This window comes from Stegastes partitus, unplaced genomic scaffold (assembly GCF_000690725.1).
Source record: "Stegastes partitus isolate 25-593 unplaced genomic scaffold, Stegastes_partitus-1.0.2 Scaffold96, whole genome shotgun sequence".
NCBI classification, from domain to species: Eukaryota; Metazoa; Chordata; class Actinopteri; family Pomacentridae; genus Stegastes; species Stegastes partitus.
Window position 1 is genome coordinate 759,530 of NW_007577827.1, and position 22,619 is coordinate 782,148.

The 22,619-nt window shown below is 41.6% G+C and overlaps 1 protein-coding gene across 6 annotated transcripts in view; it reads left to right on the forward strand.

Moving 5' to 3' along the window:
- LOC103354097 (neurobeachin) overlaps positions 1 to 22,619 on the forward strand; it is a 93,050-nt gene that overhangs the window by 47,570 nt on the left and 22,861 nt on the right. The window contains exons 10-32 of one of the 6 annotated variants that reach the window (XM_008277360.1): positions 380 to 513; positions 1,228 to 1,336; positions 2,769 to 2,921; positions 4,756 to 4,924; positions 10,411 to 10,490; positions 10,853 to 10,915; positions 11,326 to 11,423; positions 12,245 to 12,337; positions 14,052 to 14,160; positions 14,289 to 14,370; positions 14,635 to 14,758; positions 14,899 to 15,091; positions 15,601 to 16,287; positions 16,515 to 16,958; positions 17,628 to 17,845; positions 18,159 to 18,312; positions 18,805 to 18,828; positions 19,229 to 19,312; positions 20,051 to 20,231; positions 21,228 to 21,352; positions 21,463 to 21,531; positions 21,664 to 21,826; positions 22,200 to 22,588. In XM_008277360.1, coding sequence (XP_008275582.1) covers positions 380 to 513; positions 1,228 to 1,336; positions 2,769 to 2,921; positions 4,756 to 4,924; positions 10,411 to 10,490; positions 10,853 to 10,915; positions 11,326 to 11,423; positions 12,245 to 12,337; positions 14,052 to 14,160; positions 14,289 to 14,370; positions 14,635 to 14,758; positions 14,899 to 15,091; positions 15,601 to 16,287; positions 16,515 to 16,958; positions 17,628 to 17,845; positions 18,159 to 18,312; positions 18,805 to 18,828; positions 19,229 to 19,312; positions 20,051 to 20,231; positions 21,228 to 21,352; positions 21,463 to 21,531; positions 21,664 to 21,826; positions 22,200 to 22,588 — 3,945 coding nt within the window. Of the gene's footprint in view, positions 1 to 379; positions 514 to 1,227; positions 1,337 to 2,768; positions 2,922 to 4,755; positions 4,925 to 10,410; positions 10,491 to 10,852; positions 10,916 to 11,325; positions 11,424 to 12,244; positions 12,338 to 14,051; positions 14,161 to 14,288; positions 14,371 to 14,634; positions 14,759 to 14,898; positions 15,092 to 15,600; positions 16,312 to 16,514; positions 16,959 to 17,627; positions 17,846 to 18,158; positions 18,313 to 18,804; positions 18,829 to 19,156; positions 19,166 to 19,228; positions 19,313 to 20,050; positions 20,232 to 21,227; positions 21,392 to 21,462; positions 21,532 to 21,663; positions 21,833 to 22,199; positions 22,589 to 22,619 lie in introns of all 6 variants that reach the window. The other 5 variants (XM_008277364.1, XM_008277365.1, XM_008277363.1 and 2 more) reach the window with 5 other exon arrangements.

The window sequence follows — 22,619 nt, forward strand, 5'->3', positions numbered from 1 at the left end:
TTTACAGAAGTACATAGGTGCCATTTAATGCCCCATGGAAATTTTCAGTTGTAGGGTAATTGAAATTATTTCAACATTAAAGTGTTTTGGTTTTTCTCTCTTATATCAAACAATGTATTTTACTGCTATACAGCAATATTTTCTCCCCCAAATGTAATAAACTTTAAATAGAGGTTCAGTTTTTATTACAGTTCACGATAAAACTACAGCTTGTAAGCTTTAAATACAGTGCAAAATTGAGGTAATGCTGTATTGGAGCTCAACTGCTATAAGTTTGTATATGAGCTGTTTATCTATTAGTAGCAGTGCGTGATTCTATCTGTGTGCATATACGGAAAAAATACTCTGTCAGCACTAATAGTCAATTTCCAACCCCCAGGACGTGAAGGCCATCGTTACCCACTCCATCCACAGTGCCATCCACTCTATAGGAGGCATCCAGGTCCTGTTCCCTCTCTTCGCTCAGCTGGACTACAAACAGCTCAATGACAGCAGCGTGGACACCACAGTCTGGTGAGTGGTGTAGAAAAATAAAGGGAACTCGAACAACAGTGATGTAGACTGTACGGAAATTTTTAGTACAGGAAACGGGCTGAAAGATCAAAAAAATGCAGGTTTTGTCTAATGAGCAACTCCTACTGCAGCTGAACCTGAGAGCGACCCAGAAACAAGCCAGGGAGGAGGAGAGGAAATTTTTAAAAAAAAAACACTATGAGTGCCATTAGATGAAGATTAATGTTCTATGTTATGTGCGAGAATTATCTTTCACGCAAAAGACTAACCTTAGACACTTGTGCTGCAGGCTACAGAGTAACTGATTAAAGAGAGCATGGGATGTAAGTGTGAAAACAAGAAGAGTAAGGTGGTTTTCCTTGGAGCGATGAGTAGGTTTTTAGAAAGTCAGTGTCTGTGTTCTTCTCCCTCCAAGATCTCCCTGATACCACTCCATCATACGAGCCCTAATGCAGTTACATATCAGGCAGCATCTGCACATCATGTTAGCAGCAGTCAGATCATTTATCAAATATAATCAGGACGATAGCAATAAGAAATTAAAAAAAATAAAACCGCTCATGAAAAGTAAATGATGGAGAAGGTGCAGGTTTTCTTGCCCCTCTGCTCACGCACTGTAATAACAATAAAAATAAAAAAAAGACATGTTTAGAATCCATCAGGCATTTCTACACAGCGTTTCTAAAATTTGTGCGTTCAATGTCTGTGTTGCAGTGCAACCCTGCTGGCGTTCCTGGTGGAGCTGTTGAAAAGCTCAGTGGCCATGCAGGAGCAAATGCTGGGCGGGAAGGGCTTTCTGGTGATTGGATACCTGCTGGAGAAGGTCAGTACAAAAGTCCCGCAGCGGAGAGTTTGTGTTACATGTTATATTTATGTGGTATATATAGTTTTTCAAGGCCTTTAAGGAGTCTGGTTTTATAACGCTTATGTAACTATATATCTTCTTTATGATGGACATCATTGTATATATCAGTCGCCTTCATACTAATGTGGTCTAAATCAACAGCATTGTGTCATTTGTGGTGCTCCTGAATAGTGCTGCATTATACTGTCAGTTGTTTCTCTTATTTCGTCTGAGCCATTTATATCAGTGACACAGGCTGAATAACAGAAACATCTTTAGATGAAAATGCAGTTCAACAGCATCACAAATTTCACTCTCTGAAGTGATCACAGAGTTGAACGGCCGTCTCTCTGTAGGCCAGGTGCAGCAAAAACCAAATGTTAGGTCCTTCATAAAGTACTTCCAGTGGGAAATAACTGAAACAAATTTACCAAAAGAAAATGTAGAAAAAAGGAGACTGACATCACATGAACATTTTCTAGACTGCTGGTGTAAATGAATCACTTGACAGCTCTGGCAACTCCTAACATAGGCACCCAGTGTGATGCAGTAAAGCAGCAGGTGACTGACTGTATCCACGGTTACACTGGCTATATTGTAAGCATCTCCTGACAGCGTAACATAAAAAAAACCCAATGCAATTTGATTTAAACTGGTTTCTGTGGCTCACATGGCAACTATGTATATTCTATAGTGTGGATACAGTCATCCTGCATTGTGTTATGGGTTTTTTTCTTTTTTTTTGAATGTTAACTTTATTAGTGGTCTTTTTCTAAAATTGTGTATATTTCATCAAAATCACATATTTCTACATGTCTTTTAGAATTAAAAAAAAAAGCAAAAAATTGGGCATGTGTACTAACCAGATTCTGCAAAAAAGAAAAAACTCTGTACTCCTTGGCGCAACCATGAAGCAATTCGTGACTCAGCTGCAGCCAACAGTCGCATTGCTAAAATTCAGTCACAAGAGCAAAATAAAACTATAAGCAGTAAAATATCTGTTGAATGTAGAGCTGCTATTTTTTCCAGTATTGGTAGCACCTAGTGGGCACTTGATTTGAATTATTATGACATGTGTCATGCAGCACAAAAGACATTTCTGAGTTTTCTCCACGTCTAGCCTTGGTTGTGCTGTTTCCATAGAGGTGCAGGAGTTTATATCACAGTGAAAAACATAACACACAGTGAGCAGAAATACAACAGGAGCCAAAAAAAAAAAAAAAAAAAATCACCCAGAAACTACTTGGAGTTCAAAGAGTTAAAGCTATACAGGAAGACTGTTTTGGGTCAGAGCACGTTATAAATGTATTTTTAGGGGACAAAAACTCGCCAATGTCATTTTTTAAAAGGAGCTTTGTATGGGTATTCATTGTAGTTAAATGACTACTTATATTTGTGGTTCCTTGTCCAGTCATCACGAGTCCACATCACCAGGGCAGTACTTGAACAGTTCCTGTCCTTCGCCAAGTATCTGGATGGTTTACCTCATGGAGCGCCCCTCCTCAAACAGCTCTGTGACCATGTCCTCTTCAACGCTGCCATCTGGATACACACCCCCGCCAAGGTCTGTTTATTTTTGCGCATCTCCTGAAAGTGTGTGTATGTGTGTGGAGGTGTGTGACCTTGCTGCAAAAAAAATAAACAACAAAAAAAAAAACAGTAAATGAAGGTCTGAATAAGACAACTAATGAGGTGACAGACAGAGAAAAGCAGAAACCAGGAGAGGATTCATTTTCTGATTATAGCGTTCACGAGGTTTTGTCTGAATGCGAGGAAAATTGAGACAAATAAGCAACATAAAAAAGAAACGAAGAGGAAGGAGAGACTGACATGTTAGTGGCCGTTGCCCTTTGCAATAATATAATAAATGAGGTTGGATTACATGAATGGCAGAGCTGGCACGTCTCACAGGAAAAGGACAGAAGAAGCGAGGAGCGAGGGAGGGAAACAAAGGGAAAAAATGACATTTGAAAAGACCCCAGGACAACAGAGAGATGCATAGTTCCTCTTTGCCGTCTCGCTCTGAACTAGATGTGAGTGTTGCTGGCATCACCGCGGGGCCAGTCAGCTCTTGCCTCCACGATTTTCTAAACTTCCCAACTCCCTGTCTTCTCCCCTCTGACCCTAAGAGGCGATTGGCTCCTGAGTACAGCAGCATCTGTCTCCGGGGCACGCTGGAGTAAAAACGGAAGAGACGCAAGCAAGGAGTGTGTGAAAGCCAGTATCCAACGCTGCATAAATAGCTATGTCAATCTCAGTTGTCGCTGCAATCAAGTGACTGGACTACATGAGTGCTTATTGGGCTTTTACCTTTAATCGAGTGCTAATACAGAAAATTACAATGAATTGCCAGTAAACATCAACACAATTCAGCGGGGTTATAATGAAGGCAAGAATAATAAATGTACTAAGCAGCAACATGCAAAAAAAAATCTTTTAATCCTTTAATCTCACTTTCCCTGTACCATTCAGTCTCCCACTGAGCTTTATTATTTTTTATTTCTCAGGGTATTATTATTACCTTCATTATTAGCAAGAGCAGCCTTGGTCATTGTCAGGAGAAACACTTGAAGAAATCACATCTGGACCACATCTCTCCTAACGTCTCCCCAGCTTCCGTTGAAAGTAAAGAGCCTGTTTTTCTCCATCAAGCATTCCTGGTAAACATAATCCTTTCAGACGATGGTGAAGTGTTGTTTTTTTCTTTTTTTTTTTTTTAAGTCGTTGTTGTAGCATTGCAGCATTATGCTATGATCAAGGAATTTTCCACTTTTGTTCTGCGGGAACTGGTTGTAAATCGCACCAGATAAACAGCTCAATGTGCGAAACGTAATGTAATGAAGGCCGTTTAAGTCGGCCGAGTGCACTCTTCTTTCTAGATGAGCTGTGATGTGGTATGGTCAGGCCGCGGCACTTCGCTAATTTCATCCACTTAAACAGAGCTACCTCGTTAAGGCCGGTCCTTAGCGTCGTGGTCACTGTAATGAGCTCAGAGATTTGTGAGCGTACAGCAGTCTCGTATTGGGCGATGGAGAGGATTGGTCGGAGGAATATCAAGAGAGGGAAAAAGGGAACAGAAGGAGGGAAGTAGCAAATGAGCAATTGGAGAGCGCCCTCCTAAATGTCAGCACTGGTAAGGAGCTCCTCAGATGAGCCTTGATGGCTTCAGGCGCAGAAACATCAAAAATAATACAAAAACAGAAAACACTGGCGCTTTTCACTGGAGGGAAATTTCCTCTCATTTCCCCTACGGGTGTCTTTTCACAGTTAAAACCGCCTTTTGTTTTAACGCCTTAAACACACACTGATGATTTCTTTCTCCCCAGATGTTTTGTATTTGTCTGTCAACTTATGCATGTGTAAATGCATCACTATAAATGGACCGTGTGTACATACAGGTCCAGCTGTCCCTCTACACGTACCTGTCATCGGAGTTCATCGGCACCGCCACCATCTACACCACCATTCGCCGTGTTGGCACCGTCCTGCAGCTGATGCACACTCTTAAGTACTACTACTGGGCCATCAACCCTTTGGAGTGCAGTGGAATCACCCCCAAAGGTCTAGGTATGTTCACACCGGCATGCAATTTGCATGTATGAAGGCACAAACAGTGAAGGTGTGAACAAGGAGCAATGAGAGTTCCTTTGGCACTCCTGACGAACGCCACTAGTGACTCATAGACAGTATCCTGACCTCTTATTTGTAGTGCATCACATTTACAACACTAGAGTACATCTCATTATGCAGTGCATGACTTAGTTTGGTTTAAATCTATCTTTTTTGTTCACACCATTCATAGCTCTGTCTTTTTCTATTTTTCTTAAACCTCTGAACCTCTGAGCTAGCCAGCAGATTTAAAAGGCATTTTATTTTAACAAACATTTCCAAAATGACACCATTTATCAAAGAAAGAAACTGTACAAACAGGAAGAATTGTTGGATTCAGTTTTGTGTGAAAAATTAACCAAATCCAAGCTTACAATTGTGATATTTCTTCAAAATCGCTCTGCATTACTTGTCTCATTTAAAGATTTACCCAAAAGAAAAAAAATTGCACTCACCAGATTCAGTAAAAACACTGAAAACTCTACTCTGCTCTTCTGCAGAACTGCGAAGCCATGACTGTCTTAGCCGTGACCAACAGTTGTGATAAATTCAGGGACTTTTTAGTTGAGCTGCAGGCTGTTTACATCGAGCAGACATTAGAAAAGGGTAGAAATAATTTTAAAATGTAAGCGGTAAAACATCCAACAGTGAATAGAGCCACCATTGCTCTTAAGACATGTGCACAAAAATGTTGGCTCAAAGTTTTTTTGATTTTTGGGAAATAAATAAATAATCAAAGAAATTCTCTGTGGTTTATGGGATTTATATCTGTGTCACGGTGCACAGAAGACATTTCTGAGTTCTCTCCACCTCTAACCATACTTGTGCTGTTTCCACAGAGGCACAAGACTTTATATTGCAGTGAAAAATGAGATCACAGTGAGTAAAAATGTGACAGGAACAAAAGAAATGCCCAAAAACCGTTGAGGGTTTTACAGGTCACATAATAAACATTGCTCTTTTGTTGTCATTTCACAAGTCTTACAAATATTTTAATTTATCTTATGGTGGTAATGTCAGTTTGTGACATGCATGAAATATGTATTTACATTGTTCTTCTGTCCGTCAGTTTGCTCATCTAAACATCTTCTGTGATTAAGGTTTTGGGTTGGAGCCGGTCTAATCACAGGGCAAACACCAAAAGTCCAACACTTTCTCTTTTGCATCCAAAATGATGAACTATTTGGCTGGTATCATGCTTGTTATGGAACTATAGAGTATGTCGAGTAATATTTTACAGCTGCCAAATACAGCGGAAGAGTTTTACAATAACACTCAGTGACATATTTCCTCACAGCCTGTCAGTCTTACAGCCTACATGACAGGTTATTATAGGGTCTTCTAAGGTAGCATAAATTCTGTATCTTAATATATTCAACATTTGTTCTTTATAGTATGTTCTATAGAACAAATGTTTTCTTTCAGAACAATAAGTCTTTTGAAGTTTCAAGGAACTCATTTATTCTGCTGGATTACTTCAGTACAGACTTTCACGAAGCAAACGAGATCTGCTTTTTAGTCGTATGTTTTTCTATGAGCAGTGATTTTCTATTTTTATTTTTTGGTCAAAACATGAGCTTTTTAAATATTGGAACAAAAAGTGGAAATGGGTTTCATATCACAACTGGAAACGTAGGGCCCACAATTACTATTCAGTGAGACTTAAATTAGCGAACTTTGTGTTTCATAGCTCTGAATGGCTTTGTTGATTTGCAGGCTGTGTATTGTCAGGTCAGCTAATGACAGCAGGTCTAAATTGTACAAAATGCAGATGGCTGTTTGATCATCGTTTCAACGTGGAGATAATGACAAGAAAGAAAGCGGTCATTTCTGCCACACATGCACAGATTTCCCATCACTTCAAAAGAGATTACATTGACTTACATTCATTTCCTGGAGACTTACCCTAACCCCACAACGAAATTATTATGCCAAAATATAATGATTTACATCATAAGGTTTTACTTTTTGTCCCCCAGAAAGTCTCCACAATGTGAAACAGATTTAAAAATGTCCCCATAGCATGAATAATACAAGCAGACACAAAGCCTCACACATACGCGTTATGATTAATTCTCTCTTCCTTTAACAACTGCTGTCTGTGAAAGGCTGAGCAGCTCCATGGTACAAATGTTGCTGTGTATTTGAGAGTAAATAAGACCATTTCAGAAACAGACGCTGCATTTATTTATTCATTTTTGTTTTTTTACCTGTAAGCCACTAGTTGTTTCTTTTTCTTGAGAAAATTAACAATGTTGCCTACAAAGCCTGTGTGAAGAAATCTTTTCTACTTCCTGTAACCTAAGCACATCCTTTCATTCCTTCTGTGAATGCGGTGTATTTGGAAACAAAACTACAAAAGATCTTGTCCATATTTGCAAAAAAAAAGGAATTGCCATTACAAAACACATCATATTCCAAACACAACACAGTATCAGATCAGATTTTTACATCTTCACTGCCGCTGTAATAGAGCAGAGAAGAGTGTTAACAGAGAAGCTGCTGCCGTACACTCGCGCATCAGAAGGTCGGATTAGGCCTTTCTCTTTAATCAACCTCCTCTTCTGCCCGGGACCCTCCTCTGAATGAGTACGCATCCCCCGTCACCATGGTAACAGACAAATTTGATTGGCAGATCCAAGGGAGCTGTTGGAATTTCTAATCAAGTGGCTGTCTGGCTTCTTTTCTGTTTGGCGATGCTGCTGTTTGACTGCTGGGATTTCGCCCTATAAAGAAGCACTGATAACAGTACAGTAGCAATTAGCCTCAGACACGTACTAACTGCTGTTCAAAGCTAAAAAGCTGCTAGTTGTGGTTTGAAAGTCTGCATAATGTGTACTTGACTATACTGGGTGAGTGTGATATGCACTCATTTCCATATTAATGGACAGATATTTCGATGATACCGTGGGCTTTGTGGATGGAGACGTATTCAGCTGTGTGCTATTCTGAAGGAACAAGGTTGAATCCAAGTTGCGGATGTACACTTCATTGTGTTTTTATCCTGCGCCTGCTTTGAATCTGTTTATAAATACTGAATTCCTTTACCGAGTCGTGTTTATATTTTACAAATAGCTCAATTTTGCGCTGATTAAAAATTGCTTTCAGGACCACACAACTGAAAAAAAAAGTGCCCCTAAAAAAATCACTGCAAGCCCTTTGCACCTACAGCACATTGCTTTTGAACTCTGCCGCAGAATTATAATAGCACGGAAACAGAAATTAAATGTCTTCTATTGACTGAAAAAAGCACACAAAACAGGCAAATGAACACTGACATATAAGTCCTTACAAAATGCTTATATGGCTGAGTTTTATCTATTTATTCATTGCTTTTTTGTTTATACATAAAGACTTATTCTGTTCGTATTCCATGATTTCATTTGATGTATTTACTTTTACTTGACTTGACACGTCATAAATCTTACATGTCTGTAAGTAAGGCAGATCAAACAACAAGAAATTCAGATTTTTAGATTAAATCAGCATGTTTCTGTAGTTGTCGCAGGAGGCCAGAAGTCACAACAAACACACACTCATGTCCATGTACACACACTCACAGACACAGATTCATGAATAGTTTCATTAAAAAGAAAACACCTCTTTGACTCTATACAGGATGTCATTATCTAGCAGGAGAAAAACCTCTCATTCGTTATCACATTGACTTGATAAAACTGTTGAGTCAGCTCAGGAGCACGAGAAGAAGAAAATTAATTTCAAAGAGTAAAAGACGATAATTAAAACTGCCCCTGAGAAGCGATTTAGATGAATGTGGGCTTTTCTTCGAGTCCTCTGCGAACAAAAGACTCCTCAGAACGGAGGTTACGCTCGCACACGTTCGTGTCCGTGCGCTCGTTTGGACGCGGGGTCTGCTCCGTAACCGTGATGGATGGTCAGCGCCACCATTCCAGCAACATGTGGCAGCTTGACAGATAAGGATGACGGATCACAATGGATTGCTTCGGTGTCATGTTTTCGCTTTGTGAAGAGCAGGTGAGCCGGCTGAAACGCGTGCACACTCGCGTGATTCAAGGGCGGCAGAGCGTGACAAAGAAATGGAGGGACAAGCTTCATATCTTCTTCCTTTCACACCCTCAGTCTTTTGTGTTTTCTCCCAGATTACTTCCGCTGGCTAAGCAGCTGCGGGTCAAATATCGGCTTTAAGTTTGTTTTCTGAGAGGATGCGGTGCATTTTATTTCCAGCATACAATAAACACTGTTTGCGGTTGCATTACTCTCCCTTTGTAGCCTACATAAAATAAGGACGATTCCAAAAACGTCCTGACACAGCAAAGTGCACAGTGGCAAATGCGCGCAAGCCAAACATCATAAATGTTTATTGTTCCTTATAAACTGAATAAGCCTCTGTTGGGAGTGATGTAGCTCATGAGCTTCATCGTGTTGCTTGTGAGTGTTTATTTGCTAACGTCAGCTGTGGAAGAGTAGTTGAGGAAGATGGAGAATGAGTAGGAAAGTAAAAAGAAAAAAACAAAAAAGTCAACTTCATCTGGCTGCAGTGAGACCACTAAAGGGAAAAAAATGCCCTTGTTTTTAAAGGTTGGGTGTTATATCACTACTGCTTTGATCTGAATCAATGCATCTTTTAGACTATTTGGCACCACATTCCATTAGCGAGTCTTTTTGGCAGCAGGTTTAGGCCGATTCATCACCGCCATAAGCTTCAAGTGCATCAGATGTGCACATTAAACACCTCAAAAATGAGTGAAATACAGGTACGTGAATGAAAATGCAATGCCAGCGTCTGAGTTGCCAGTTCTCCTCTTAAACGGTTTAAAAGTGCTTTGGAGCCTCTATTGAAGATAAATGCAGCTAAATATGAGAATGAGCAAACGCATGGAAAAAAAGTCATGGATCTGTGTGAGTCTCTGAAGGTAAAAGAGGTCCGTGACAGTTAAATGAATGAATGGTGAAAAAAAACGGAACGCTTCAAGAGTGGCAAAAGATTTCAGCAGGCACATGAGAAATGGCTCGTGTCGGTGCGTCAGATGCTTTTGTGTTTTTAGCTTGATTATTTCTTTGTAGCCCACCGCGGCAAACAACTGATCGCGTGCCAGAGCTCGAAAGTAGATACAGTTGGATTACAGTGGTTGTTTGGTTTGGATCATTTCGACCATCAATCACGTTTTTGTAAATTGCTGTGTCTTTGCTGTAATAAGTTAGATTAGTGCAACCATAAAATATCCAGATTGCCAAATTGCTACTGGAGTTAATGACAGTGATTTACAGTTCTGCTGTCGAGTGAGTGTGTGTGTGTTTACATGTTTTTCTCTGCTCTCCAGGAAGCCTAATAAAAAACGAATATCAGTGAACAGTAGGACTCACTCAGACTGAGCTGCAGACTTATGTAGCAGATCATTATCAAGCATAAAAATGGATTTTTAACAGGAAATTATTTTTCGTCTGTGTGTTGCTTTGCTTAGACGGACCACGGCCATCCCAAAAGGAGATCATCTCGCTCAGAGCCTTCATGCTTCTCTTCCTCAAACAACTCATACTAAAGGTAAACTGAGAGAAACTGATTGCCATTATCTTCGTAGTTTAAGCCTTAAGAAATGCACTTTTTTTTTCTGTTATGCTTTCTGTTGTTTTCCGCCCGAGGATTGCAGGCTTAGTCTACAATGTGAGTGTGTGTGTGGAGGAGACTTATGGATCAGCAGCTTGAATGAAACACTGTAGCTTTTGTGTTTGTCTGCGCTCGTATTGATTTGTTCCTGCAATTTGCATGACTGTGGGGTTGTTGCTGCTTCACGGTTAAAAATGAATTACCCCAGAACAGATTTAATGAAGTCATCTGAGGTTAACAAGACGACAAAAACAACAGAAGATCATGAATGTGCTGGTGAATGTCTGTTTTTTCCGTAGGACCGAGGCGTGAAGGAGGACGAGCTGCAGAGCATCCTCAACTATCTGTTGACCATGCATGAGGTAAATGCTAACTTCTGTATTAAAATAGACACTGAGAGAGGGCACGGAGAGACACTGAGAGTGGTTGAGTGGAGCTGGTGGCGAAATGTGCATTATAATTTGTGGGCTGGAGTTATGGTCCACTTAAACGAGTGAGAGTGTGAGTCAGCTTTGGTGCTGTGACAGCATGAAAAATGGCGCAACAATGGACTGAACAGAATGTACTCTTCCGTAACAATTATATCTATTCTTGCTCTGAAATACCATCTGCCCTTCCACAATCCCCCCATTCCTACGTCCACCCCTGCAAGTCTCCCTTTGTCTTCTTAACCCTCCGTTCGTCTGTCCCTTTGGGACTTTCTTCTCCTCCTCCTCCTCTTCCTCCGCCTCCTCCTCCTCACCTGTTCAACTTTGCTTTCTTTTCTTTGAAGGATGAGAATATTCACGATGTGCTGCAGCTGTTGGTGGCTCTTATGTCTGAACACCCGGCATCTATGATCCCTGCGTTTGACCAGAGAAATGGCATAAGGTGAATGCTGGCCTCACATTTACAAGCACCTGCACAGATTTGATGCAACACAAGGTCACACTAGCATAAAAGTATCAGTTTGCATTTATATTTAGATATTTTCTGTTTGTGTATTTTGATTGCAAGTAACCATTGCAAATATAAAAGATCAAATCTCTCTTTAAAGGAATCACAGAGATTGAAATTTTTTAATAAATTGATGTCAAATTTCCCAAATTAAATTGTATTCCCTGGTTTAATCGCCCCACATCAAATTCATTGTATGTTTTCTTTTCCAAACAAACAGAATTCTCAGTTTTCTTCCACAGTGGTTTTGTGCAGCAACCCTACAGTGAAAGCTTTATGTACAGTTAAGACATTGTTTATATATTCAGTTACAGTGCTGATGTGAAAGACACAAAGGGTAGCTCGAACCAAGCATCAAGATTTTTCAAAGATGGACTCTGACTGTGCTGGTAATTCCCCTAAAGCACAACTACACATGAATGTCTTTTAGGTTGCTATGGCAACTCTTCTGTTGCTAGAGAGCTAGTTGCAAAGTGTGTTGTGTTTTCTTGTTTTTTTTATTTATTTTTTTATATATTTATGCCCTCTGTGTACACTGCTTTGAAGAAAATGCTTCAGTCAGCGCACGTGTTGCTAACTGTAAGTTGGAGGATGTTTACTGAGTATCAGGCAGCAGGTGTTTACTACGCACTGAAGAACTCATGGATGGGTTTTTTTTTGTTTGTGTTTTTTTTTACCGTCATCCTACATCTAAGGTATTATAATTCCCCCTACTGACATGTAGCTCGTGTGGCTTTGTGTTTGACATGTTACAGGGTGATCTGCAAGCTCCTGGCCTCTAAGAGTGAGAGCATCCGGGTCCAGGCCCTCAAAGTCCTGGGCTACTTCCTCAAACACCTCGGTCACAAGTCAGTACCTCCCTCTCTGTCTTTGCGCTTTCCTGATGTATTCCTTTGTTTTTTTCATGCAACAAATGGGGGACCATTGAAATAAGTGAGCACCCAAAAGTCCCCGACTCCTTCCTGTCACAACCGAAACAGAAATGCTGCATCAGTGTAGGGAGAGGCGCCGCATATCAGAGATCTGAGAGCAAAGAAAACAGGAAAAAAAAACTCCAGCAGTGCCGTCTCCAGTGAGCCTCAGAAGGACTGTTTGTTTGTGTGTATGTGAAGATAATGTCCTCATCATCATGTCCAGGCGGAATAATCATTTTGACAGCGTGCACTGGCAGGGAGGTGGAACCTTGATGAGCAGCAATGAATGCTGGGGGATTTATTCATCCCATGTGACACGCGCGCCTCTTGCTGCACGACATGAAAGCAGGCTGCCGTGCTGCACCTGAGCCCTGCACTGTCAGTCCCCCACCTACTTAACATCTGCTCCAACCAAACATCCTGTAGGGCTGCCTCTTTTGGTTTACATGTCACTTTAACGCTTATGGAAATTTAATATCGATCCAGAGGGTACTTTAGTGTTGCATAAAACAACACACAGTACAGCCAAGCCCTTTGGCTTTGAAATCTTCAGAATAATCTCAAACAATTCAACATGACCTGTTTTCATATGCTTTACACATAATCTGATGATTTAGCGACTCAAAAAAAAGGCTAAAAAGTAAGGGTTCTGCTATGATTATAATATGTTCGCATTGGGAGCGAATAGATTTTTTTGCAGTATTGTCGATACTAGACGAATATTAAAAACTCTTTGGATTATATTAGGTTTCTACAGTGTAGTTTCAGAGTCATTGTCATGTCTATTACACCTTTATGCCCAAGTTTTTCTTCGGTAGCATCAAATTTGACACATGCTTTCTAATAATACTTTTGAGAAACCGCTTGTTTGCATTTGCCACCTGGTGAGAGTTGATTAGTAATGATGACAAATCCAATTTTCTTCAGAGTGAAAAAGCCTTACAGGTGTGTGCAATTGTTGAGAGATGACATGTAAAAATACAATTTTACCTGTCTGTGCTTTAAGTTTCTTAAAACAGATCATCAACTTAAAGTCAGGCCGATGCAGATGGCATATATTTTAATCATATGATAATGTAAAGGTTTGATTCTTGTCATAACAGCCGTCCTCTATTTAGGGCCGCCAAGCTTCTTGTATTTATATATTAGTCACTAGTAATTAGTGAATAACAGATGAAAATAGCCACCAAATTATAAACGTTTCTTTTTTTTTCAACTACTAAACTGAGCATATTATTAAATGTTGTGGCAAATGTAGTCAGGAATATACAGACGCTTAGAGCATTGTTCACTTAATTCAATTTCAAAAATACTCGAAGTCAGTCAACCCTGATTTCTGAGCCTCTCAAGTTAAAAGCCTCTTAGAAACACAATTTTCACCCACTGGCAAGGTTAATAATCAAAGTTAATAATTCACAGCCACATGAACATTGGCCCGGTGTCTCCTGCGTTGTTGCCGTCCTGTTAATGCGGCTTTTTCGTTTCTGTTGTTGGTATTCAGCTCTTTATCCTCTCTGGTGCCGTCATAACTGACAGGGCCACATGGTGCCACCTGCCAATATCAGACCATCATCCGGCCAGTGACAATCAATGTCAGTTTCAGCTGTCATAAAGCTGTTATGAATGTGCGTGCTTTTCTTCTCTGCAGGAGGAAGGTTGAGATCATGCACACGCACAGTTTGTTCACACTGCTGGGAGAAAGGCTGATGATGCACACCAACACCGTCTCTATCACCACCTATAACACTCTATATGAGGTAGGTGATTGTCTGGCAGCAGCTCATTCACATGCCGCGTTTCTATAGTAATGTACATGCAGTGGTCTATTTGAGGAAGCGAATTTAATGGCATTTAAATAACTGTGGTTAATCTTGTGTCTGTGCAGATTCTCACAGAGCAGGTCTGTACTCAGGTGGTTCACAAACCGCACCCTGAGCCTGACTCCACCGTCAAAATCCAGAATCCCAGTAAGTACAAAAAAACACTGTCGCTTGCATCTCTCTGTCTCTCTGTGTTCTTTGGTCTGCCAATAATGCAGTTCTGTTTTAATGCGAGTAAACAAACAACAAAGCCAGAATTGAGAAACCGACACCGCTGCCATCTCCCACTTATTGATCTGCCGAACAGTCTCCCGTCCCTCACATTTTTCTCTCCCATTCAAAAAACTTTCTTATATAGTTGCTCATCATGTTGTTTTCTCCCCATTAACTGGTGTATTTCCTCCCACCCAGTGATTCTAAAAGTGGTGGCCACCCTGCTGAAGAACTCCACTCCCAGTGCTGAGCTGATGGAAGTCAGGAGACTCTTTCTTTCAGACATGATAAAACTCTTCAGCAACAGTCGCGAAAACAGACGGTAAAAGCACAAAAATGACTCTACTTGCATATAATCATCTACGTGTCATTTGCTTCATCCAGTGATTATTGTTATATTTTGAGATTTGAGAAAGTCATTCTTCAGCCCAACTCTGACACACTGTTTGTGTTGTGCACCAGCTGCTTGCTGCAGTGCTCTGTGTGGCAGGACTGGATGTTCTCCCTCGGATACATCAATCCCAAGAATCCTGAGGAGCAGAAAATAACAGAGATGGTGTACAACATCTTCAGGATCCTTCTCTACCACGCTATAAAATATGAATGGGGAGGCTGGAGGGTCTGGGTTGATACCCTGTCAATTGCACACTCTAAGGTGAGAGTGGGATTTGTAAATTTCATGAAAATAGTCTTTATCACATTGTTAAGTAACAGATACACTTTGCATTTGTAGCTTCAGCGTGTTGTCTGGCTAAAAATTAACACTTAATAATAGTGATAATGATTTTTAGATGTTGATGTTTCACTGAAGATATCTTCAAACCTGCAACAAACATACTGATTTATTTATATTGATGATTGTTTTTTAAGGAAAGACCCATAATGAATAGATACCACTTTCAGAACTGATCACCTCTTTTCACCGTTCAGTGGTAGAACTTTAACTCACCTAGTTTGTCATCACACTGTAAAAGTGAGCGGACAATGTAGATGGAGGTCTAATAGCCCCGAGAGGCTGGTGTCCCAGTTTTATCCATCTGGCCTTTGGTATTGATGATCCATGAGCCTCCTAAGGCCCACCTGTTGTTACTGATGCTGAGGTTAACCATTGTCATTGCTTATGATCTCATCACATTACCAATTACATTCCACCATCTGTCACAGGTGACCTATGAAGCCCATAAGGAGTACTTGGCTAAGATGTACGAAGAATACCAGCGTCAGGAGGAGGAGAACATGAAGAAGGGAAAGAAAGGCTCCGTGTCTACCATCTCTGGACTCTCTGCTACACCCGCTCCTGTCGTCAATGGCAACCTGGAGATTGACGACAACTCCCAAACACAGACACCTGAGAGCGAGGCTGAGTACAGCGAGGGGGCTGGCGGAGACTCACGCAACCTCCTCGCAGAGGGTGCTGTGAAGCGACCGAACGGAGAAGCCCTGACTCCTGGGGAGCAGAGCGCAGGTCCAGGAGTGAGGGTGGAGGTCCACGACCTTCTGGTAGACATTAAAGCAGAGAAAGTAGAGGCCACAGAAGTTAAGTTGGATGACCTGGACCTGTCTCCAGAGGGCCTGGGTGGGAGTGTGGGTGGAGGAGGTGGGGGAGGAATGGAGAACGGCCCCCTGGTGGAGGTTGATTCTCTCCTGGACAGTGCTTATTGCTCTGTGGTTCAGAACCTAAATGGGAATCTGGCACCTAAAGATGACACGCCAGGATCAGGGGTTGGAATGGGGTCGAGCTTGGGGCTTTCAGGAGTCAACCTGGACGATGATGGGAACATGGGTCCGCTTATCACATTGGCTGATGAGAAAGACAGTGTCCCGAGCAACAACGGATTTCTTTTCAGCAAGGTAGGACGTTATATGAAGATTATTGTCACTGATTTATTAAAATTTTATCCATGGAGCCACATCTTTTTCTGCAGTCCAAGAATAAGATTCCACCCATCAGTCACTGATATATCTATGCAACTTTCCATCCTTCTTACTTTTTCCCCAAATAAAAAAGTTACCACTGCAGACTTTTCCTAATGTCTTAAAGTGATTCTATATTTCATTACCCCATTCACGTCTCCCAGGTTGATGAGAAGCTGCTCCCAGCTCTGGCAGCCACAGACCCTCTTGTACTGCCCAGTCCAGACCAGCCCACTCCATCCGGTCCAGCTCACTCTAACACCAGCGCCAGCGATGACCTCAGCCTTCTGGCCCACATGACTAGCTGTGGCTCAGATTTAACACAGACCCAGAGCCACACTCCTGGGGAACTTCCAGAGGACGGGCCCTTCAAGATCCAGAGCCCTCTTGCTGACATCAGCTCCATTGCGGAGGCCGAGAGCCAAAGCCAGATCCAAGGAGCCTCTAGACCAGATTTCCCAGAGGGAGAGGGCACATCCGGGGCAGAGGGAGAGGCTGTGGGGCTTAAGACTGGGGGAGACACAGCCAGCACCACCTCTGATACAGAGAGGTCAGATGATGGCAAAGACAAAGACACAAAGAAGATTCAAACTACTGCAACTACTCAGGTGTGTTTTCTCAGCGTTTTTGTACACTTGTCTGTGAGTTGCAAGGTCACTTTAGTTGCATTTGTGCCTGTTTCCAAAAGTGGTGCCATGAAGAAACTACAGTACATACTGTTCTCTAGTTTTCTCCTTGACTGTACATCTTTAAATTTATAAAGATGTGTTGTTTTGATAAGTCAGCATTCAAATGAAAATTAAAAAAGACATTCCAAATAATGTTTTTGGATGTTTATTTCTGTTGTCTTTCAAGTAAAAGGTAGCAATTCTTGGATAGTTTTGAGTGGTTGCACTTGCTACTTGGAATTTCCTTAAATATAATTACGTCGCTGGGGAAATGCGCTTTCACCTTCTTCGCTGAGATTTATCTGTTCAGTTTGAGGTTGAACAGATTCTCTCCCTTCTCTAACCTGCCCATTGTGATTGACTGTGTTGTGATTAGCTCGAACAGCTCTTCCGTGGCCAGATTGTCTCGGCCAAAAAAGCTGCCCACACATGAGCTAAGTTTTCCTAACTGTTCAGTGAAAGCAGAATAAGAAGCCGTCTGTGTTTTTTCTTTGGTTTTCATCAACTGAATTTTACAACTGTATGTATCCCAAGTTTTATGTTGAACCAAGAGGAGACGTAATGAAAGCCCTCTGCTGGCTGACCCAGTTGCTATCCCCTCCCCTTCAGGCCCTTCATGGTCGCACTGCAGCCCAGCTGGAGCGCGACCTGCGCGTCGATCTGGGTTTCAGGGGCATGCCCATGACAGAGGAGCAGCGGCGTCAGTTCAGCCCCGGCCCTCGCACCACCATGTTCCGCATCCCAGAATTCAAGTGGTCTCCAATGCACCAGAGGTTGCTCACTGACCTGCTGTTCGCCCTCGAGACAGACGTGCACGTGTGGAGGAGGTGAGTTAGACTGTTTGAGGAGAGTCTCGCTTGCAAATCAGGCACATAATTAGATTAACTGTGTTGCGTTTCTCTGGTAGTTTGTATCTTTAAAATGGATCATAAATCAACTTGTGACTGTAGTTTTGGAAAACCCTCTGATATGTTGCTGTAATTCCGAAATCTTTTACACCTTAATGTCAATGTGCTGATTTAAGAAAACAATAAGAATAATTAGACTGAATATATTCAAAAAGGGGAGTGATACCTATAATGTACACTCTCAAATTCAGTGTTTTTCTACCATGATTCCAGCATTTCTTTTCTGTTTCAGCCACTCCACCAAATCAGTGATGGATTTTGTGAACAGCAATGAGAACATCATCTTCGTCCACAACACGATCCACCTCATTTCTCAGATGGTGGACAACATCATCATCGCCTGTGGAGGCATTCTGCCTCTGCTGTCTGCTGCCACCTCCCCTTCTGTAAGTGGCTCCACTGCACCACTCTGTGGTAGAAGGAAGAACTGCAGGTCAAGAACCTGCTAAACACGATATCCTCCATTCTCGGAGAAGCTTTGATCTTCTGTGATTTTATAGGTTAAAGAATGTGTTGTGTCTGTTATATTTTGTTGCTTTTTTAACCTATGAAATCATGGTAGATCATAAATGACTTGAACGTAAAATTGTGTTTAGTTTGGCTAATTAAACTTTCAACAGCATTTTCTGGATTCCTCTCATCAATATCTCCATATGTTTAACTGTCAATCTAACGCTTCTTCTGCTGTATTTTAACCTTTATTTAAACTTTGTTCAAATCCTTTTTTAATTAACAATCTATTTAATTTGATAGTTTGATAATCTATTTATTTTAACCATCCTTACATTTGAATCTTTCTTTTCTTCTCTGTGTTACATGTATTTTGTGTATTTTCTTGTCCTTTTTTGTCTCTGTTTTTGTCTATTTTGCATGGACAGAGTTCTAAGAGTAGTGCCAACACTGTAAGTTGCAGTTTCTTCCTCTCTTTCTATTCTACTAATACTTACTTCTGGTTTATTTATCATTGTGACTGACACTAACACTTGCCTGTCTGACATCCATAGTGTTTCTATTTGTTGTGCTCCTCTGCTGCTTATCAATACTCCACCTTATACTGTTTATATCTATTGTGGGGGTGCCTTGATCTCTGTGCCTCGGTCTATTAAATTCTTTAAGATAAAATATTCTAACTCTGTTAGAATATTATATGAATAAGAGGTAGACAACAGGAGCGAGATTATTTAGAGGTGAAAATACATACAGTATACAGTATATTTTTATGAGAGAAAGAGCATGAGAGTATTCCAAAAGTCCTTGGGGGTTGCATCTGCTAAGCCTGTCCCATTTGTATCAACACTAAAGAAGGCAGGAGGAGCCGGACCCCAGAGGGGGTCAAAGGGAGAGGAGGTGACCCCTGTTCCTGGGGGAGGAGGCGCAGGGGGAGAGGTGCGTAAAGAGCCTGAGACTCTCATCATCACCAGAAGAGCTAAGAGCACCAACCCAAGCCCTTCTGTCCTCACCTTGTGTGTCTGTTATTCCCCAAATGTCTGTGCTCACTTGCCCCGATGAGCCTCCAGATGCTTGCACTTTGTCGGCTCTCCACAGCCCTGCACATCCTGCTTACTGAAGCAGAGACACAGCAAATCACACACTTGGTTTTAACCCCTGCTATGCTGCCATCCTATTTATTTTCAATGTAGAATTTGATCATTAAAAGGGACTCGGTTTGATTGTCTCATGATAAATTCAAGGCTAGCTTTACATGTCCCTACACTACTCCTGTTACTGCTAATCGGTCACACTGCTACTGTCACAATCCCACTGTAACCATTATCTGTGTGTCATCAGGCTGTACTTCCTGTGTGTTGTGTAGAACACCTCATGTTGCCAGATTTCATCCTACAAGTCTGTTTCTCACTTAACCAGCATGATACTCAAGGTTGCTTTTCCTGTTTGTTGGTACAACCAGCCATGACTGTTGCGGTTCTGCTCATGTAAGACCCAGCTGCATACATTTTCTAAAGGCCTACTTCTATTGTTTTTTTGTTTTTTTTAAAGAGGATACTGCAGGATTTCCCCATCTTTCTACAACCAGTGAGAGATCATCCAGTTCATTGTGTTTACATCGTAGTATTTCACCGATTAACTGGCGAGCTCTGTGTCTGTTTTTCCTCCCTTTCCCAGACGGAGTTGGAGAACATCGAGGCAACGCAGGGCATGTCTTCAGAGACAGCGGTCACTTTCCTTTCTCGTCTCATGGCCATGGTAGACGTACTGGTGTTTGCCAGCTCACTCAACTTCAGTGAGATCGAGGCAGAGAAGAACATGTCGTCAGGAGGGCTGATGAGGCAGTGCCTCCGCCTGGGTGTGTGCTAGTTCAATGTGCTCAGTATTAGCCAAAATTTAGAAAACGGTTGATTCCGGGGTTGGACTGACTTTCACCTTCTTGGCCTTGTTGAGTTGGGCTGCAGCTAGCCTTTATTTTCATTAGCAATAGATCTCTTTATTAATTTTCTGATTAATCATTTCATCCTAAAAGACATGGCTAAAAGTGCCTCTTTCAATTTCCCCACAGAGGTTACAAGTTTATATTGCTTTTTTCCTAGCTGTAGATTTAATAAAGAAGCACCAATTCAACATTTAATTTTACTAGCTGGCAACAGGGAAGTTGAGTTTTTGCCCAATAAATTATTTTAGAAATATAAAAAAAGACTTCTGTCAATTGGCCAATCAATTCTGTGGAATTCTCTCAACTGAAAATAAGTGTGCAGCCCATTGCTATAGACATGTTTACAGTCACTGCAAATTTAGCTCATTTTGTAACTTTTTAGCCCTGAGTTAAGGTATTAAATTTCATTTTTCTTTTTCTTGATCATCTTGTGTTGAGAGGGGGCAAGATGGAGAACAACACTGTCCAGGTCACCAATTTGCAACAGGGCTTTGATTATGTAGCGCTGTATGAGTAGTATGTGATTGGAGCTGCAACAAACAGATGATTAATCACTTTGTCAATTGACTAATAATTGATTATGTAAGCCATTTTTCTCACAAAAATACCAGATAGTTGGTAACTGTTGTGTCTTTTTTATGTTCTCACAATATACTTGAGTTGAATATTTTAGAGACACTAGATGATGTTACATTAAGCTATAGGATATTGTAATGGGCATTTTTTTTTTTATATATATATTTTCTGATGTTGACCAAACAAATATTCAATTAACTTAAGATAAGTGGCAATTAATTGCAGCCCTACATGTGATCGGCAAATAACAGAAGCCAATCAATAAATCTGCAATGAAGTGTAAAAGCCCCATCATATGATACTTACATGTTTCTTCTCTACCTTTCCTGTCTCCAGTTTGCTGTGTGGCGGTGAGGAACTGCCTGGAATGCAGGCAGAGACAAAGAGATCGGAGCTGCAAGTCCTCCTTAACCAGCAGCAAGTCGCAGGACAGCCTCCACAGTGCCTCCACCGCCAGCAAGGTACCAGAGACACATGAATCAAATGCACCTCCTGCAACAGTCAAAATCCAACACAGCAACATGCATATGTATGACGCAGCACATTCTGATATTCCATCTTCCATATTTAGCAGGATCCAGACAGACTCCTGCAGGATGTAGACATTAATCGCCTTCGAGCTGTGGTTTTCAGAGATGTGGTAAGTGTGTGTGTGTGTGTGTGTGTTTTTTTTAGTGTACGCAGTGTTGGTTCGGTTATAAATATAAGAGAAAAATACCTGAGTGTTTCCTTGCTGAATAATTTTGTGTGCATGTGTTGTTTTTTTCCGTAGGATGACAGTAAGCAGGCTCAGTTTCTGGCACTGGCAGTGGTTTACTTTATCTCGGTTCTCATGGTATCTAAGTACCGGGACATTCTGGAACCCCAGAGAGAGATCGGCAGGTCTACCAGCCTATCAGGGAGAAGCATCCGCCACGAGATCAACTCCCCAACCAGTACAGGTGATCCTTGTTGTTCTTTTGTTGCAATATCCTCTGTATTAAAGGATAATTTTGGATGAGCCAGCGGTGACTCATCGTTGTAACGTTGGTGTAGTGAATGCAGCCTTCTGGCAAACAACAATGCCTTTGTCAAGAACATAAAACCATTATAAGAAAAAAGAAAGAGAGAGAAGAAGAAAGAAGGGTATTACTTGGCAGAGAAAAGCTTACAGGCTTACAAGCAGAAAGAAACAACAAAGAATTAAACATTAAAAAGCAATTTCTTGACGATGCATTTCACAAAAAGAAATTGTCCTTGTGCAATTATATCACTGTTTATCGTCAAAAAATAAATAAACAACATAGCATTCTTTATTTCTGCCTCCAGAGCACCCATCCACGGCCTTCTCTGATCGTGACAAGCAGACCCCCACCCCTGTGGATGACTCCCCCCGGGCCGGTCTCCCTCATACGGACTCGGGCATCGGAGAAGAGGGCCACGTAGCCGGGTCCCTGAATGGCTCGGAGATGGGTCTGGGGCTCGGGCTCGGCCTGGTGGGGAGAGAGACAGACAGAGACCGGGACAGAGACATTGGGGGAGGGGGAGGCGGGGGAGGAGGCACAGATCTGCTGTGCAGTCTGTCGTCTGATGTTAGGAGATCACAGGAGAGCCTTCTGGACTCGCCCCACAACCCCAGCTCCACCCCCAACTCCAGCCAAGCCCCGCCTTCGTCCATCTCTAGCATCAGTCAAACAAACAAAGGCATCAACGTCAAGGTGGGTTCCTGAAAACTCCCCCATTCACATC